Source organism: Pezoporus wallicus, unplaced genomic scaffold (assembly GCF_028554395.1).
Source record: "Pezoporus wallicus isolate ANWC-B61680 ecotype Strahan unplaced genomic scaffold, APGP_CSIRO_Pwel_v1 contig_8839, whole genome shotgun sequence".
Taxonomy (NCBI): Eukaryota; Metazoa; Chordata; class Aves; order Psittaciformes; family Psittacidae; genus Pezoporus; species Pezoporus wallicus.
The window spans coordinates 70748-91254 of record NW_026641258.1 but is presented as its reverse complement, the minus strand read 5'-3'; the positions used below and the strand labels follow the sequence as shown (position 1 = coordinate 91254).

At 40.7% G+C, this 20507-nt stretch overlaps 1 protein-coding gene across 12 annotated transcripts in view; it reads right to left on the bottom strand.

Annotated features, from left to right (window-relative positions):
* Positions 1–12697: 12697 nt before the first annotated feature.
* TNRC6B (trinucleotide repeat containing adaptor 6B) overlaps positions 12698–20507 on the bottom strand; it is a 78555-nt gene continuing 70745 nt past the window's right edge. For 8 of the 12 annotated variants that reach the window (XM_057422762.1, XM_057422765.1, XM_057422760.1 and 5 more), the window contains 6 exons: positions 19693–19839; positions 19349–19444; positions 16960–17280; positions 16482–16552; positions 14468–14607; positions 12698–13508 (listed from right to left, as the gene is read on the bottom strand). In XM_057422762.1, coding sequence (XP_057278745.1) covers positions 13118–13508; positions 14468–14607; positions 16482–16552; positions 16960–17280; positions 19349–19444; positions 19693–19839 — 1166 coding nt within the window. In that variant the 3' untranslated portion in view covers positions 12698–13117. The remainder of the gene's footprint in view (positions 13509–14467; positions 14608–16481; positions 16553–16959; positions 17281–19348; positions 19445–19692; positions 19840–20507) is intronic. The other 4 variants (XM_057422766.1, XM_057422769.1, XM_057422773.1 and 1 more) reach the window with 2 other exon arrangements.

Below are 20507 nucleotides of genomic sequence, written 5' to 3'. Positions count from 1 at the left end.
AGTGAACCAGTGATTTTAAGTACCACTATACTAAAAGTAAAATAAAAATATAGAAAAGGAGGAGAAGGGGGGAGGGGGAGGGTAGCCAGCCATACAAGAGCACCTTCTAAAAAGTGCTGAGTTTCTGTGTCCATGGAAAACCACTTAGGAAGTTCAAACAAGCATATGGGATGGAAATGAAGGTGAAACCTGGATATGCGAGACACTGTGTCATCTCCTCTATGTTCTCCCCGTTTGTCCTGTAGTTTTTTTTACTGCACACCAGAGAAGGAGGGGAGAAACCAGAGCTACGGAAGAGTTTAGTGAAGGAAGCCATTTCAAGTATAAGAAAAAAAAATAAACACTTAATAGGTAACTTGCAAATAGCATCAATATACACACAGCCACTATCTTTATTATTACAATGTCTGCTTCTGGGGGACAGTGTTTCAGGCAAGAGGACTTGAGCTGTACCTTCCTGTTACCTATTTATGTGCAAAGTAGAAAAGCTGCCTTTTCTAATCCAGCCATTTTGGACATCACTGATTTTCTGTTCTGCAACCTCCTCCCCGCAGTTTGTAAGGAGAGGAGGTGGCACTGTTTTACCAAGAAGACTAGATGAAATGAATCTATTTCTCCATTCCTCTTCCACCCTTCTCCCATTACTTGGTGGCAATGAAGAGAAGCTCGCCAAACATCAGATGCCCACCATTTAGCCAGTCCTGAACAGGTAGAAGGCATTTACCTTTGTAAACATAATCCCTTATGTTTGTGGAACTCAAAGCAGCATTTCGCATCTCCATCCAACCGGTGGAGATTAAAATAGATCAGAATGCTCCCCCGTCACTGCTCTTCCTCCTCCCCTTCCCCTCCCTGCCTCCAGAAAGATGACATTTGGTTACTTTTGTTAGAAGGTGGGGTTTTTTGGTTCTTTGGGGAAAATACTTAGCATTTAGTTCAAAGTAAACATTTTGGAATTACCATCAGCAGAACCATACTGCTGTTTGTTCTGCTTTCTAGATGAGAAAGAAAAAAGCACTGTGCATCAGATGTTCTGCATGTTTTAGGGTGTGGCAGAAATCCAAGGTATGTATGTGTGTAAATCCCACAGGTGCACATGCATCATTTCAGCTTCTTTCTCTGCAGAATCACTGTATTCGCTTCCCCTTGAGTACTGGCAGAGATGGAGAGGGTGGCATAGGGCAACAGTGGAGAGATGTTCCTAAGGCCACGGGGAGCAATGCGGGACCAAGAGGACCAGGGAGCGTCAGATAGGAGGGCTTCAGGTATAGAAACCATATTCTTGATCTTTCAAAGGCCAAATTCCAAAAGGCATGGGCTCATATGCACATCCCTGAGACGCACATCCAAGAAAGAAGAAACAGCGACCACATGATTGGAGAGGGGAGAAAGTAGCAGAGGTTTCCTGACAACTGTGGGATCTACCCAACGCAGACCTCTTCCCCCACCACCCTCCCAGAGACATTCTGGGAGAGCTGTAAGGCATATACACAAGCAGCATCTACTATCATTCCCTCTGTTCCTACGTTTTATCTGGCAGGTGATGGCTTCTGTGTATTGTGGACAAGAAGAGACACTGCATTTGAAGTGTGACTGGTAACACACTGAAATTATTTCAGGGAAGGAAACAGAAAGCTACTCTGCCCTTCATCCCTGGAGCAGCAGCATAAACTGGCAAGGTTCTTCATATTACAGTCCCCTCCCTGGAACTACACACCACCACCACCTCCCCTTCCTGATGGCAGGAAAAGGTGTGCCACTTGAAGGATGACATTACCAAAAACGCTATTTGAAGGCAGGGGAAAATACACAAACTGATTCCAATTTGGTGATCTGATGAAAGAAGCAGCAAGCTCCAAATACTTCAGTCAAGTTTGAAACTTATCAAATAACTTGAGACATGTGACCTGTAGCAACACTGGCATAACTATGTAAGGAAGAGCAGGAAAAGGAAACTGGCATAAAGACAGGGGAGGAATACAAGTAACTGAATCTCCATCAACTTCTATTATGTAGGATCTTGAGTGTCAGATGGCTTTAATAATTATATATGTATTTAAAAAAAGTTATCTCCCTCCACACAAGCAAACAATGTAAAAAAAAAATGAATGATCTTGCTATAAAAACCTCCTAATACTTCTACCATGCTTTTCTTTCCTTTAAAGCACTTCGCAAACACTTAGTAGTTGATCCTCACAAAACCCCTGTGAGGTAGGTAAGTATTATTATCACCCTCGCTCTACAGATGAAAAAACAAAGGCAAATAAGTTACATGACTTGCCCAAGGCAAGGGAAGAGTAAGGGCCGATGTTAAAATTCAGGAGTTCCAGGCTTCTGGTCCTCTGCTCAAAACCACTAGCTCAATCATCTTTTTTGAAAGGAGATAACAGATGGTAATAAAAGCCTATTGAGTTTAGAAGAAAAGATTTAAAAGGTTACATCAGAAGGGGAAATGGAAAATGTACCACGAGGTATTTTTGTGAGTTTAAACTTCAGATTTTTTTTTTCTTTTTTTTCTTTTAAAGGCAATCTGACAAGAGTGGAACCCTGATAAGATCACATCTGCAAGGCAAGCACAGATGTGAGTGCGATCATCAAGTCTATTACTTATTACAGTACTGTGAACATCAACAAAAAAACTGCTGCATGAAAACACTGAATACAGGCAGGATAATCTCTCAGTTCACGATATTACATCTAAGATAATGCCAAGGGTAATGCAAGTACCATGGTACACCATGGACAAAGGAAAAAGTCAAGTCACAGGGTCCCTATAAAGATAATGAAGAGGGCAGTGACATCTACATTTTTCTGAGGAGACTGCTCCTGGAAGCTGAGTAAGCTTTAAGGAACACACATAATTCACAATGACTGCATTCTGGAGATGTGAGGAAGTGAATCCTTTGTTATGACTCTTATACCACCTCATAGTAAAAAAGGATCATTTCTTTAAAACAGAGGGCCTTGTCTATTCATCAGTCTAATTTCCCTAAAACTTCACACACTGCCAACATTAATGCCAAGTCACTGGCAGTACAGACGACAAAGCACAGGTAGCTGCTATGTTGAAGAAATGCAGTCCTCCAAGTCATCTTGTCCACAGCTGTGCTGTTACTGTATGAGCTGTGCCAGAAAGAGCAGCAAAGAAAATTTTAGGGAGAAGAAAGTGTAGACATCAAGGCCCTGCTGTGTTCCAATTCTCCTGGAAGAGCACAAGGACTGCTGTAATGGAAAATGAGTAGTAAATTCAAAAAGACGGTGCCTATGGCACCGTGTTTCCTGAGCTTGACAAGGGCCAGAACACAGGAGGTGGTAGGCAAGTTTCCCAGGTAGAGCTGGTGTCCCATTCACCCTATTGGCCTTGGGTTAACACTGCACGGCTAGAATTCACAACCCTGTGTAAGGTTCAGAGCTGATCCTGTTTCGCAGGCAACATTAGTTTTCCAAATCTCTGCCCAGTTACCTACTGGCCAACTTCTAAAAAAGAGAGGTTCTTTTCAACTCTTTTTTTGTTTCAAAGGCATCACCTCCCCACTTCCCCAAACTATAATAGATATACCATGGACACAGAAACTCCTAACAGTTTAGCAAAGCTATCTTTGTCCCCTACACCCCCTTTGCAGAATGCATAGTTTACAATTCACTTACAAAATAAAGAAGCAATGCTGACCACATATGGGACCTTTTTTTTTTTTTTTGAAAAAAGAACAAACAACCTCTTCTTAAGTTCAGTATCAAAATTCACATTTGCATAATAATACATTTCAAGGCCATTAGAGAGGAATGAGAGCGAAGCAAAGAAAACTGCAGAGTCTCTCCTCTCTTTGTCTTCCTGAATAGAGCTGAGGGATCCCACTGGAGTTTCTTTTCAGGGTGGGAATTATGAAGGGCTACAGCAACAGCTCTTGTTCTTGTACACCTCATGTTTTGGGTGGGACGAAGAGGTGAATTATTAGGAAAATAAAAAAAAAACAAATGGAAGGAGACACTGCAGATTCCCATGTTTAGCTACAAACAGCTTCGAAGAAACAAAAAATTACTTCAGAATTTTTACCTTTCTTTAAACACTTCTACCTCACCATTTCAAAAACTCTTTTTTTTTTTTTTCTTCTTCTGTAATACCCTGTTCATTTAAATGGCAACATTAAGTGTGCTGGAAGTTGAAGGGTTGGAAAAAAATAATTTCCTGTTTTTCTTATCAGGACATGGACAGAGAGGGTAAAAGTGTGCCTGCACCCACTATTTAACAGAAGCTACAAAACATCATCTTCTCTGCATGTATAAATTTGTCTCAAACATCACTGTGTTTCAATTCTCCAGTGCTTACAAAAAATAAAGCCACACGCACACTCATGCACACAAACATAAAGAGAAGCCACACAATACATTTACAAACTCAACCTGCAATGGCAGACTAGCCTAAAACTATCAACAGCTTCTGTGCATCACATGACATCCCTTAGCACCCCCCCCCAATCTCTACCACATATGAATACGTATTGTGCAGTGTAGAGACCAGCCCAAAGATGCTGCTTGTCAAAAGGGACCAGTGGGCTGCAATCTCAGTATCTGACCTCTTGAAAGAATAAATTGACCATTGTCTCCCCTCCAGCCCAAGTGGTCTCCTCAGTTAAGACAGTCACTATACTCACAAAGGCACATTCATAAATACCACATTTAACTTACTGCTTGTAAAAACATAGGAGGAAAATGTTAAGCGCTTATACCCCAACCCATCCCTACTGACTCAGCAAGAAGTATCACAATAATGTATCACTTGGTGAGACCTTACTCTACCTTTAGAAGGTAAATATTAAAGAAGTCTTCCAACACCTCTTTTAAATTTTTTTTTTGCATAAATGAATGCTTTTTCTTTTTGTTTTTGGCTTACATATTTTGGAATACAGCACACTCACTATAAAGCTCTGTTGTAAGGCTACCCCCTAAAGTAAGGCTGTTCTACCTTGGCTTGCATTTTCACTTCATTTTGCTTCTTCTCCACACATTCCCAAAACAAAACAAAAAAACCCACACAGCGCCTTATATAGAAAGGGTAAGCCGTATCTGGCAGGGAGAGGGAGGGGAAAGAAAGCACATAATATCATAACCATGTCACTAAAATAGCTACTCTAACAAGCTGTGCAACCTGCTCTTACTGCTCAACAGTAAATGATGAAGACAATGTTCACTTATGGTTGTGTTTCACCTGAAACAGGAGAAGTTTCCACTATGTCTCAATTAAAAAAAAAAAAAAAAGAACAGATTAAAAAAAAGAGGAAATTATTTCTGTGAATGCAACACCACACTAATAACCAAGAGCCTCCTTGTATTGCGCATCCATGCAAACTTCTCCAGTCTCTTCCCCTCTGCCCACCACAGTCTAGAATGTCTGCTGCAAGAATACTTAATGCTGGCTGGCACAATGAATTTTTCCTCTTTCCTTTTCCTCTGGAGTGCTCTGTATTCATTAACAGAAAGGCTGTCAGAGTCAAGTCAAGGGACTCCCTTTCTCACTACAATGTTAACAGGAGACCTAACACTGCCAAATGTCACCAGTCCCAGCTGTCACACATACTGGGCGAAAATAGCTCTTTGCAGAGGGCATTTGATTTGCTAGAAGCTTGCTCATACAGCACAGGAGTCTGAGAGACTTTGAGAGAACAGCTTTCCTGCATAGCTTGATGAAAAGCAACACGCACACAAACTGTGGATGCAAACGGATGTTGTCTGCTGCATGACACAGATGAAGCTGCATCCGTCTTGGCCTGACAGTAGTTTTAAAAGTACGCTCCAAACCACTGGGAGCTGTGGCGCTTTTTGTAGCACAGATAAAACCTTAAATCACTTTTCATATAAGGATTAGAAGCTATAGTTACTACATCACAAAGTCTCACATAACACCACATAATAGAGAGCTATATTTTAAACAGGACCCTGACTGAGTTTTAATAGCAATGCAGACAGACCCTTGAATTCTACCGTAGGCAAAGCTCTGCTTGGCGAGTAATTACAAAAATGGACCTAGTTAATATTATCTACTGCAGGGGAACTTTGGTAAAATTCAGCAACACTGGTATTTACAGTGATGGGACACTTATGCAAAACATTGTGAGGGACATGAACTAGCAAGGCTAGTAAAAATCTCCAGTTAGGCCCCTGTCATTTAGCCCAACCAACAATTCTGCTACAGCATAGTTTTTGATTTGTGTTTTAGGTCTGGTTGTGAATTCAGGACAACAGGGAAAACCGGCTCTGTCTACACTAGGAAATTTTACTTATTTCTCCCCATTGATGTTGCCATCCTTCTGCCACAGGGGGAAGCCTACTACTGGAGGGGAAGGAAACGGAAGAGAGTTTGGGCTTTAGACATTCGTATTTTGACCACAGTGGGAATAACTGATAGGATCTAAGACTATCAGTTCCTAACTCTAAAATAGTACCAAATAAACTACAGAACAGAAATGGTATTTTGTGCAATATCGATTTAGACAAACCAACAGATTCTGCATATGTTGTTTCAGACTCAGGACCAAAGTTGCACTTCAACAGCATTTGTTTGGTTTTTTGTTTTGTTGTTTATTTTCTATAATTCATTTCAACTTAGTTTTTCTTTGTATTACTTTCCTGCCCACAAATACATGCATGCATATTTACAATTAAGAAAGCTGCTTCTGCCAGGTGAACTTTACCTCTTCAGAGAGAAAAAACTACCTTTTACTCAGTCAGGACTCATACCCTGAGATGCTAATAACCATCTACCACAAACCCAGCATTTCAAACCACTTGAGAAACCTGGATACTAAGGTGACATGATTTACAGTGAATGTGATACATGCAACACAGATGTTTGCTGCACCGGAAATACAACAGATCTTCATGTGCTACCTTGGCCCTGGTCCAGCTAGGTTTTATTACACAAAGAGCCCTTACCCAAGCAGTACTCATTCGTTTAAGGTCAGTGGGACTAAATCACATGAGGATCACTCCTGATTTCCTGGACCAGACTTGGCCAAATTTGGGTTTCTCACATACCCAAAATATACTCCTTTGAAAGTCAACAGGGAGAAAATACACACAAGCAAAATTAGAAGCCTAAGAGCTAAACGTAATTAAGAATGAAGCAAAAAAAAAAAACCCTACAGTATCGTTTAGCTGTACTACTGAGACACAGTGAAAGATGTGGCAGCATTTTCAGGAAGAAAGAATAGGGGAAAATTTCTAAGGAGTAGATGTTTAGAAATTTCATGGATGGGGAAGCCAAATTAATGTGAAGGTTCAATTTTATTTAATCCTTGAGGTGGTTATTCCAGCCAGTTTGTTGAAAACACCCTATTTATATTGCAGAGGGAAAACACACTTGGCTTAATATTCTTGCTCATTACACAAGCCACTTAACATGAAGCAAAATAAAAAACTTGTAAGGAAAACCTGACACCCTGTGACTGGAAAAAAAAACCAAACCAACAAAAAACCCACTCTCTGGACTGCTGGGCAAGCGCCCAGGTAAAAGCATAAAAACGTAAGGAAAAGATGGCATGTCTTCCAAAGTACATACTACTACAGCTGCTTTCCAAAGTAAATGCCAGAGTTCTCAGCACAGGTTTCTGAGCTGTACTCTTGTTAGATTTTATTTCACTGCTAAAATGAAATCTGAAATGCAGTAAGAGATCAAACCCATTAAAAAATTCTCAGCTTGATACACACTGCAGGGTGGGGTAAAGTGGCTGGTAACAAATGGATATTTGATTACAAGACTGCTAAAATGTATTTCTTTTTTTCTTTTACAAAATAAGCAATGGAGGAGTCAAAACCAGGAGAAAAACCTGGAATGCTGAAACCACCTGTAGAGTATGTGTATGTTTAAAGTATATACCCTGGAGAACCAAAACTAAGAACAAAATAATAAAAAGAGTTCTGTTTGTCACTTGAGAAAGTAAAAAAAATGTTTTTTAGTGAAGGGTGTTATGTTTGATTTTTCTCTAGAAAGAGATGCCCATAGCCTATTCTGAGCTGTGCTTTCCCCAGCCTCTTTTCACCACCTTCTTTGTTGGTAAGTTTAAACAAGATGATGCCACAGATTCCCTCCATGGAACAGTTCTGTAAAAGCCCAGAAGTACTCTAACATCAATTGCTGCTGACCTTTCGTTGTTATGAGCTCAAATGGTAGCAGAATTATTTACTACATTGAGTGCCGGTTGTCCCCAGAAGATGAATCCGGTTAGCACAGTGCTCAGGAATCACTTGCCATAGTCAGAAGTGCCATGACTAAGACGTACTAGCAACATCATCATTAGCTACATGTAATTCTGAGTGGAACAAAACTGTCAGCTGTAGCTGGAGAATTCTAAGATTAATCTTGCTTTAATGATTTAGGAAAACTATCACTAAGGAGACAGTCACTAACATTTGCAGGCTGCACATTTAGCAAAAGGAGGAGCAGGCTGTTGTACTATGATAGGCTTGGACCCAGCAGACTGTCAAAGCTCCAGACTGCCAACTCTCTGGCAGCCAGTCACAACCTGCTTCCAAATGACAGTCAAGTTCCTAGGCTCCTTCTGATTAAATCCTACAGCTTCCTCTCTTTTAGAACATTGCAGATTTGGTAGAACACCTCTGGAAAAGCGCTCAAACTCTCTCCATAAATAACCCCCCAAACTCCCTAAATAAACCTTCCTTTTACTGACCCATGACAGGATTATTTTTTTTAAAGCACGTTATTATTCTTATTGATGCATTATTTTCAATACACACGTATACACTCAGATGTATACACAGTGCAACATGAAAACACTGGGCAACTGATATGAAAAGGACAGAATTTGGCATCTTTTTTTTTTAATAACAAAAAGTTAACTACTGTTTCATAACTCATTGCATGACATGCTTAACACAGTATGCTCTTTTCCTTAAGAATGGGAACATCTACTTCCATCAAGTGGCTATACTGCCTCACTTTGCCTCATCTTCTCTTCCCTTCCCTACTGTAGGGCATGTGGGTGCATGTAAAAAGGCACTAACGCGGTCTCTGTGGTTTGAGCCTAGCCATTTCAGGCAGAGTTAAGCCCCTGACCCTTAGAGCTGGGAGACAGAAGTTGGCCATAACCAACACCGAACTCTGAAGTTCAAGACTGTAAGCCCCGACAGTCAGCAGCAATAGAGTGAACAGAAGAGTTTAACAGGTATTTTCCCCCCATAGAAAATATAACAGAAGACTGGGAGGTGGGGTGGGTGAAGAAAAGCAAGCAGCAAATCTCCAAGTGGGCAATGAAACTGACCAAATAGGTGAAAACAGGAAAGCTCTTTTCTAATGTACATTTTACTGGAGTTTTTACATATTGCCTCCCTTTTCTGTATTGAAAAAGGCAGGATAATAAATCTACTTCATTACTGGGTGTTCTGTCAGCACTGGTTTTCTTTAGCACTACTTAAAAGTGGTTTAAAGAAGCACCATCGTGTATTTCCTGCTAGTCCTCCTAACTGAGGACTCTTTTCATTTAAACTATACTGCATTTTAATTAGGTTTATAGTTTCACTCTGCTTTTAAAAAGGTGCTTGTTAAGAATATTTTCATTTAGTTTCAATCAAGAGGGAACAAAGTGATAGATTTCCATTCACACACTTCTCCATGCAACTGCACTTATCTGCATGAGTAACAAAGCACTACAAATGATAACCCTTCTTCTCCCACAACTTGTTTAAGATTACAATGAATTTCTGTTGCTGATATTGAGAAGTTTTCTTAATGTATCTTACAGTCTTTAAAATTCTTGTTCCCCCCTTGACAGTAATGTTTGGAGATTTCTTCTTTTTTTCTTTTTCTTTTTTTATTTTTTTTAGCATTTTTATTTTAAAGTAAAAACTTTCAAACATTTTGAAGATTCAGGAACTTGTAAAAGTTTATCACAAGAAACAGCCATCTATCTAGGATAAGATAAGGTTAAATAAACCATCTTCAAAAAACTGGCTTCCTACCCTAGAATTCCTGAGAATGCTTGCAAATTTAAAGCAGGAAAATAAAATGTTAAAATAAAAACAAAAACACTGTTAAATGCTCCCAGAGTTAGTCTTCATCTAAAATATATATATGCACTTTTTGGTCTTTTTTTTTTTGTATGTTTTAATTTTTTTCCCTTTAAGCTTACAATGGAAGAACAATTTAGCTTTTCTTTTTAAATATTTCAAATCCCTCATTATGTCTTGTAAACAAGAGGGGCTCTAGCACCCGGCTTTCACCGTAGTATCGCAATGACCTCAACTAGCCCAAAGTGCAGGAAAAGGGACCTTAGGGTAGGTTGGGAGAGAGAAGTGAGGGTGGAACACAGCAATGAACCAGCATGTATAGCAAATCATGTGACAGAATGGATACTGGCTTACTCAGGCCAAAGGTGCTTCGCTAGGAAGTACTGCTGGCACAGGACTTTAAAGAACCTGTTCTGCATGTCTGAGCGCAGCTAGTCTTCAAGCAGAGACTAGCAGAAACAAAGCTGTATGGATGCGTGCACGCAAGGGGCACTGGCTAGCAGGAGCTGGAAGAGAGCATTTTGTTTCTTTGTGCATGGTGGGATGGATGTAAGAGGAGACATGATAGAAAAGTATATTCAGAAGGGGCCAGAGTATGCTGCACACTCCAGTTTACTAAGCAAATACAAACCTACTCGTACTTTTTGTCACTTAACACTTTGCATACAAATCTACAGGCATGTGTATATGCAGCATTTCCCTCAGTCAGTCTTCCTTGTGACATTGGGTTTTTATAGAAAGGGCGAATTAAAAAAAAAAAAAAAAAAATCACCAAACTCCCTAGCCCTTCCCTCCCACCCCCTGCACAGGCACGCACACACACACACACGCACTCACCGCCCCCCCCCCCCCCCCAATAATTGAATCTGCTTTTCCTTCTTCCCACCCAACCCATGCTTAAGAGTTAAATGTATTAGACATTGTCATATCCTTCAATGAAAATGCTGAAGAAAGACTCCCCTATCCTCTCCCCCCCCAGATAATAAAGCCCGCGCACTGCTACCGCTGAGGGCTGGAATGGACAGGTATGTGCTGGTACAGAATGTCGGCACTTTGATAGACAGTATAACAGCTGGACAACACCACATGGAAGTCCTAGCACTTACGGAAGAAGTACCGGCATCTCTCTTCCCTCTTCTCCCAGGCCCACTCCCTTCCCCACCCCTCCGAAAGACCTCTCACTTTATGTCAAGGGATGTTCCTTCAAGTCTGCTACAACTCTTTTTCACAACAGGTCTGAAAAGTTTTGTTCCCAGCGCACACATGCACGCACACACTGGCTATCACTGTGGATTACAGGTCACCCCTATCCTGCCCAGAGTACTACTATACTGATGCTAAAAAAACCCCAAACCTTTCCTTAAGTACAGAAATTAAAAAGCAACAGTACAGAAAAAGTAAAAACAAAAAAACAAAAAGGTGCAATACTTCTTAAAGAGAAAAAAAAGAAAGTCTTTGCTAGTTATATACCTCCCTAAGCAAAACCACATACACAGGAAAAATACAACACAGAGAAACAAAAGGAAACCTTTGAAGTACACACTGGTTTAAGAACATTCATAAGTAAACGTTTCTGTCAGTGATGGTCTGGCGCTGTAATACACCAAGGCCTGGCACAGGTAACGCTCACCATGAAGGACGCAGAAAGGAGTTAGCTGCATGTGCTTTCAGGAGATGAGGCAGGCCGGCCAGCGATTTGCTGACACCATTTGTTTTTTGTCAGTTTTAATAGAAGCAGTCAATCAAATAAAAGTAATTTGGTTGGGCTGGACATTCAAGCTTTTGATGGAATCTTCAAGAATCAGTATGGGTGCCTATATAGGTCTGGGGGAGAAAAGAAACACTGCTGTTCTTTTTAAAGGTACTGAAGCTTGTGAGACACTGAATAAGAGAATTTGACTTAGCTGCACAAAAAATGGCAATGTCTTATTTAGTCTTTTCCCCTCGTTGGAAGAAAAAAAAAATGGCTTGCATTATGCAACAAACATTCTAGGGTTCACTCAGTACAAAAACCCCACATGCAGACATAAATAAATAAATACACTGCTACTCAAAAGACAACATTGGCTCCCCTCTCACCAAATCCTTTGGATATGGCAGTGTTCTGCTCTACCACAGGGTTAGAACAAGGGCCAGGAAGCAACTACCCACTCAATATGATCTGCAGATTTGAGATAGCACCCTGCTAAAATGAATTTTAAAAAAACCTACTGACGAATTTTAATCCAGCCCAACTGGATTCTGCTTCAGCCACAAGGACTCCACCATGCCCGTCTTGGTTTCAGAATCAAGACATGCAGATGGCCAGCCAGCCCGTAGACCATCAGCAATGCAGCGTTTCAAGACTATATATATAGAGAGAAAAAAATGCACACACACAAACATGTGCACACACACTCACACAGAAACAAGCACACGTGGGCAGTTACATGTGCCAGAACACACTGGTACTTATCAACCAGCCAATCACAAAGTGTTGGTTTTTTTGTTTTGTTGTTTTTTTTTCTGTTTTGTTCTTTTTTTTTTGTGGGTTTTTTACTTTTTAATTTTTTTTGTTTTTGTTTTTGTTTTTAAAGTGAGGCTCCGTCAAGTCTTCCCCTCCCCCCCCCCTTTTGCTTTTGAAACCCTCCCCTACCCCAACCCAACATGGTAGACCTAAGGACGGAAACACACCCAGTGCAAACGAAGTTAAAAAGCTATTTTTTCAGTATATATGTTTCTTAGCAACAACTTCCGTATAACATGAAAAAGTGAAAAACTAGAAACTAATTTTTTTACTTTTTTGTGTTTAAATTTAAATGGTATGTGTACTTGCTTCACATTGTCTTTCTAGTTGGCGTTCATGATTCAAGTATTTCAAGAGTGATATGTTCTCTTTTTTGGATTCATATTCCAAACGAAAAAACTGAAGTTATATAAGGGAGGCAACTATGTGCTCAGACAGTCTGTCAATGACCCACCTTTTTTTTTTTTCTCTCTCCGTTTTCTTTTTTCCTTTTATAAATGTATTTATTGCAAGTTGAAAAAAACGAAAAGGTCAAGTTAGTGCTGCTGCTGTTCCAAAAAGGTCACGAGGTCAGAGTTGAAAGTTCTAAGTTCAGATTGAATCCGACCCTCCTCCCAGAAGGTCTCCAGGTAGTAAGGGAGCAGGGCTGCCCATTCTGTGTGGATCCTCTACACTTGGGACCCCCCACAAGCTTGAAGAATAGTTTGGGGGCCCCCACAACGAAGCGCCAGTGAGATCACTCCCACTGCTGCTGCTGCCGCCACCACTGCTCCACTGCCCAAGCCCTGTTGACCCACCAAAGAGATTCAAAGCAGGTCCAACTGGATCTGTCTGGTTCTGTCCTGTCTCCAGGGGTTGCCAGCCTGCTGTGGGTGCACTTGGGGTTGCTGCAGGTGTAGGGGGCTGAGCTTGTGCCAGAAAACGACTAACCTCTTCATCTGTGGCAAACTCAGCCAGGATGGTAGTGTTTCCCAACACACACCTAGAAGACAAGATACACAGAAGAAAAAAAATAGTGATTAGAGCCAGAAGGTAAGGGCAAGGGATTCAAAAGGCATGAAAACCAACACTGTTAGGTGCCCAAACCAAAGGAGGTGTATCAGCTTGCCACAAAGCAGCAAGCACAGAAAACTTCAGCTGTTCTCAACAGTGAAACTGACTCAGAGCACAAGAACTTCCATTTTAAAAGGGGGAAAAACCCCACCAAAACCAAACCAAGCAACTGCCTCCCTCAATATTCAGCTACTATGCCTGCAACAGAACCTTTCTACATTTAAACTAAGGTCCTGAACATTAACACTAAGAGAAAAAGTGCCTGTATAGCGTATCTAAACTGGCAAATGCATACATGCCACCTTTCTAACAAAAGGGAGTAAGAAGAGGTTAAAAGCCTGTGAAATTCAGGGTAAGATTAGTATAGTCCAAAAGGTTTTACTGAGTTTAACTGAAACCACCACTCCCAAGCTCCACCAAGATTTTTGTCTCAAGACCTGCCTAATTTTCAAAACATACCAGAGCCATACTCAGCTACAAAAAGCTTATGAACATAAAGCCTAAGATCTGTAGCTTTTTAAGTCGACAATTTCAGGTCTATCTCAAAACTACAGCAGATTCCCACACATCTGTGTTATGCATATAAGAATGAGTTTCATCTTAAACAGTTCACAAGCTTTTTTAAAATGGCCAAAATTCTACACTGTAGGTGCATACTGGTCACATTTCTATCCTGTTTGCACCCTCTTAGCTCTGTATGTGCCAGTTTGTGCCAGCAATTAAAGCTACACAGACAGAAGGCATCTTTGTTTCTCTTCTTCCTCCGCCAATGAAAGATTCCCTTCCAACCATGATACTTGAAACGAAGTCCCAAAGCATAAACACTGGACAGACATCTTGTGTTCATGACTAACGCAGTAACAAAGAACAGACACGGGGATTGCTTACATGTGCAGTGCAGTCTGGGCCTTGGCCGCCTCCTGTTTGGTGTTATATCGAATAAGGGCGGTGCCCTGGGTCAGGTTCAGATGGAATGTCAGCAGTGGGCCATGCTGCATGCAGATCGTCCTCAAGGTTGACCCATCGATCTGAGGAAGAACAGTCAGGATAAGGCAGATGTTTCTAACTACTTCCCCAAAGGGACTTCAATTGTAACTTTGTCTTGGTAATTAAAAGATAAAACTGCTCTCAGAAAGGGAAACAGGTGAAAGCACAGGGAAGTAAGCAAAGGGGACAGAATTCAGTTCTCAAACAGAATCAGTATACCCTGGCTTCCCACAATTACAATGACTTTGCTTTATGGAATAATGTGACTTATATTTCCCATGCACTTGTAGTTCGAGTCCAGTTTTCCACACCTCACCAAGTTTCTGTCATTGTCCTTATGTTGGCCAGTTTTCCAGTATTTACATACATAACTTGTACTTCTTATCACACATTCATATACATAACTTGTACTTCTTATCATCCTCAGCCATTTATACCACGGGAACGAGAACGTCTTAGTTTCCAGCACTCACATTTCAGTAGAATTTAGATCAATCAGTATTTAAAAGTTCTTTGTAGAAGTGGAAATACCACCTTTGCAATGAGGGTTTTTAAAAGTTTATTTTGGTGCTTTTCTGTCTTCATGGTTATGAAGACAGTGTCACAGAAGCAGTCAGTGATCTTTCTGCCAAACCCAGCAATGTTCATTCCTCCTGAATTAATGTTTTCACAGCAGTTGTTGCCTACATTCCTTCTGCAGCAGTAACAGCTTGTTACTTACCTCCAGTAACTGCTCTTCTCCACAGTGTTCTGTACAGACAGATTCCATTCCTAGTATGCCGCAGGAACATACACACATGAATGGGATCCATATGTGCAGATACTTAAGGAAGTGCTACTTTCTTCCTTCTCCCTCCCCACCCTCTACTATATAATACAGCTCAAACCTGGGAAAAGGAAGTTGTATGGGAGTACAAACATGGTAAAAGTTAAAAACGGAGAAACTTGAAATGAAGATACTGTCCCTGAATCCACTTTAACCTTTATGCTTCCTTCTCTCTAATGTACTGACCCACAATGAAGAGAGGATTTGTTATGGAAGAGACAACTGTCATCTGCTTCTTGCTCTATTACCTTAAATGCCTCCAAAAATACATTCTTTCATTAAACAATTCCTAAAGCAGTATTAAACTACCTTGCACAAGGGAGACTTAGAACTGTGTCTCTTCACACCACTCCTGTATCTTTCATGTCAACAAAAAGAGCCTCTTCCATGAAAGGAGCATAATGTGCCATTATGGGTGATCTGAATGAGGCGTTAGTTTTTCCTTTCACACTCATGCTTCCTTGAACTGTAATAGAAGCATGGTAAATTACCTTGCTGAACAGGAGACACTGTCTAGACCTCAGGGTGCTGCTGATAATCATACAGGCTTTTCCAAAGCCTTGAATACAGACTAACTGAGGTTGCTGAAACCAGGATTCCACAGAATTCGTCCTGAAAGGACACAAGCTCCAAGAATACTTGCAGGAATAACCTAACTAGACTGTTTTTGGCAGGAGCGCTGGAAACATTCTGTGGCTTCACTATGGAAACACCAAAATGAAAACTGGCAGTTACACCAGCTTTCTTATTGACAACGTCCCAAAGAACAGTCTCTTTAACAGCTATAAACCATCTCACATTATGGTCATGCAACTTATCCTTACTTCTAAGAAAAATCTTTCTGTTCCAACAATTTTTTTGAAAGTCTAGGTAATGAAAGGTTGTGTAGCAAAACCTGAACATCTTAAAGCTGAAGAGATTACAGTAGAAAAAACAATCAGACTGCAGCCCAGTTTAGAAGAAACACATTTTACATATGCTGAGAAATCAGATTTTGTTAGATTTTGCTCAAAGAGAAACACCTGCAGAATCCACAAATCTGTATCTTGGTAAAGCAAACAAGTTCCCAGAGACAACAACAGAAAATACCTGTGGAGTGAGATTGTGAAGAACCAGCCAGTAGCTAGGACGAACTGAGCCACCATCACTCCAAGTAGATGCTGCAAATTAGAAGACAGGATAATCAAGACAGATTTGATACAAAGAAAACCATTTTCCTTTATAGTCAGGTCTTTCAAATCTCAGGCAAATTCATTATTGGCATTATCAACCCTGCTAACACACGAAAGCCTGATCTTCAGTCTTGAAAACAAAACCGCATCTTTCCCCACATTTCCTATCAAGATTCACTTTTTACTAGAGTTTATATTTGAGGAGTTTCCCACCCACGGAAAGCATCTATGAAAAGCCCCATGTGGTAGCTATTCCCTCCTGGCAGCTTCCAGCCCTCTTTACTCCTTCCCCTGCAGCAGGGCCTGGAATTCCACACACAACTCCCACCCACTGTCCAACCCCATTACTGACAGCAAATTTCCATTTCAAGAAGGAACTTTTTTTTATCTTTTACCAGACAACTGCAACTTTCTTTCCTCCAAACCATTAGTGCTGTAAAACGTACACTCCTCAGGTCTGATCAATGGTGCTATCAGTTGATTCTTCTCACCAGAGCCAAGCCTTGAGTCCTGTGCCCCCCAGCCCCTGACCGATCGGGATGCTGTGCTGTTCCATGGAGATGATGGTTTGGGGTTGGTCAGGCCAGGAGGCGGGCGGGGCAGCCCTGTAGTGTTCCTTGAGGAAATATGGTTTTTCCACATCTTGCTGGAGAGATGAGTGGGATTGTGTCCTATGGGATCTGGGGACCATGTTGATTTGTAATCACTGAATTTTGCTAGAAGATTAAATAAATTGTATGTGTTAGAGAAATTTGTGAGATTCAACTAGCCTTTATCTGTACTACTGCTGTAAACCCTTTGGACGTATTTATATCAGAGACAAGCACAAAGCACAAAACCATACAACAGTTAATTTACTACACCAAAAGGCACCATGCTACATGTAAGTTCATCTTTGCTTATTTTATATATGCTGACATTTCCGATAATGTAACCGGCTGCAGTATGTTCAATCATTAAGATGAACAGCAACTTTGATGTCCATATTACATTTGAAAACCTGAGAATTCTTACAAGTTGGGTCACTACTAACCTATAGGTTAGTAAAACTGAACGCCCTTCCTGCTTTCACTAGATTCAGTTTGTTTTACAGATAATGTGAATTCTAAATCCCTAATTCAGATGACCTGCCTTCTGCCTGTAAAATACTGGAGTGTAGTTTAACAAGATGTGCAGAAAATGGTATGTGTGCCAGGCACTAGTCTAGTCTCCTCAATTCAACTATGACCTCAATCATTTTTGATTTCTTGGGTCTTTCTTATGTGCTAGACAAAACTTAAGCAGAGGTAAGAAGCTGATACATGCCACTCCTTTCCCCAGGACTATGACTCTGTCATTGGAATCCTGCAATATTTCTTCAAACTGAAGTGACCCCACAAATTGGCAGCAGGAAAACTGTTTTCCCTCGAGGCTATATAGGATTTTCAACGGATTTGGTGAAGATGCTGCAATAACATATGAACACAGCTTTCACTGAGTAAGGTACAAAAAACAAAGTTTGGGCCAGATGTAGCTCTGTGCCATGTTTGTCACTTCTGCTATTTGCACACATTCGTTTAATTTTAAGAAGCTGTCAAGACACTCTCTTCAAGAGAAAACTCTTGCATTTGTAAGAAGTTCAAAATCCAAATGGTTTGTCTGGAGCAAGTATTTCCAGCATCATATTCAGAAGTGTGTGCAGAAACCATTTTTCACAAGAAAGCTTTAGAGACCTTCTTCCAAGCATCTGAAATAGGTATCTAATTTACTATTTACAGGCCAACCTTTAAAACCCAGAGGATTAAAGCCACTCTCTCTCTCTCCAGGTTTCAGGGAATGATGAGTGGCTATAAAAGCTGAGGCAATACTCTTTCTTTCACAGCACTTCAATATTCTGAAGTCAAAATGAATAAAATCACTCACCTAAACTCATACAGCAGCAGGTATGTTTAAAAATCTACAAAGCAAATCCTTACACAGGTCAACATATTGTGCATGTGGTTTTTTTAAACTTTTGCATCTGCTGCTCACTTCTTTAACTTGCAGGTTTTGGCTGGGGTAGAGTTAAATTTCTTCCCAGTAGCTAGTTTGGGGCTACATTTTAGATTTGTATTGGAAACAGTGTTGCTAACACCGGGATATTTTAATTACTGCTGAGCAGCGCTCACACAGAGCCAAGGGCTTTTCTGCCGCTCACCCCACCCCACCAGTGAACAGGCCGCAGGTGCACAAGAAGTTGTGAGAAAACACAGCTGAGACAGCTGACCAAAGTGATATTCCAGATCATATGCTGTCATGCTCAGCACAGAAAGCTGGGGGAAGAAGTAGGTGGTGGGGGACATTCAGAGTAACAGTGTTTGTCTTCCAAGTAGCTGTTATGCATGACTGAGCCCTGCTTTCCTGGAGATGGCTGAACACCTGCCTGCTGATGGGAAGTGGTGAATGAATTCCTTGTTTTGCTTTACTTATTAAACTGTCTCAGCCCATGAGTTCTCACTTTCACTCTTCCAATTTTCTCCTCCATCTCACCAGTTTGTTGGCAAGTGGGCTGGCGAGCTGGAGTTAAACCATGACACATAACCAAGACTTTTGTATAGGGGTGGGAGGAAGGGTAGAGGATTCTTAGTCTAGTTTTTAAAGCAATTACAACAGAGTATTTTATCATCAGGAGGAAAACTATCTGATCAACCACTCGAACCTGAGCTCCTCAGAAACTACTGAAAGACTAAATATTCAAAGTTAACCAAGAATGAGGAATTAGTGAATAAGTGAAAAATGCCCAGGTCAGTTTCGAAGTCTACATACCTGAAGTGCTATGAACGTTGGTGAAGGAATTGTCAGAGGCACTGTAGGGCCAGGCACCAGGTGAAGGCAGCGAGGTGTTGAGGGAAGAATTAGACCCTATCACAGGGAAAAGGAGAGAGAACAAGTAAACCAATTTCACAGAATTTCTGTAACAGTGTTAAAACCTCCAGAGCCACAACTGTGCCAAGCTGTCAATGTGATAAAGCAGCCACAGTATAAAAGCACACAGGCTTCCTTCTTAGTCAAATGCAATAGACTATTACCCTGTTACGAAAGGAACATCAGAATATTCTCAAATATGAGAATGACTAAAATAATCACATAGCAGTTATTCACTGTTTTACCTGTGGTGTTGTCCCGCAGAAGTTGGTGGTCAGTATCTACAATGGGAGATGTGGCTGTCCCCCCCAGCACACTTCCAGGGGTCACATAGGGGTCAGATTCAGGGTCAATGTTTTGTATACCTTTCCATGGCACTCCTGGTTGGAACTCTGGAACGGGAGGGGAGAAAGAAACTAGATGCAAAAAGGGAAATGCCATTTACTAGAAGCAACTGTTAAAGATATTTTAGGAAGGCAGGTAATTGTCTTCTACACTGTTCCTCAGAAAAAATATCAAGACATTACTTAATTAAAATCTGTTTCACATTTCCTCCCACAGCACTCGCTCTGGTGCCTAAATACAAGTCTACACTACAAAAAGTAGCGCAAGTGCATATGGTAATCCTTCGACTATTCCTGTTTTACTACATTTAAATGAGGCTTCAATAGTTACACCCTTCCTTAACACATTATATATTTTTTAAGATATGCAAGATTATAATATATATTTTAAGATTATATTCTGCACACACACTTTGTGTATGTGCAGAAACCTTTCTCAAAGAAAGGCTACCTACCTTAAAGAGTTTTTAAACAGAACATGACATTTTATACTCTAGGTACACACACACTACATATTAGCTAGCAGTACTGAGATAATGCTAAGATGAGATGCCTTGTGGTCAAAGCAATGTATACATTCACTGATGTTCTTCATGCTTTCAAATGAGATGGAGTATACTTATTCTTTCCTTTCCTTTCAACTATAGCTCCAGGCATGTCAGATTTTTAAGACGAGTTATATGAATTATGAACATACAAAAAATGCAGTTACTCTA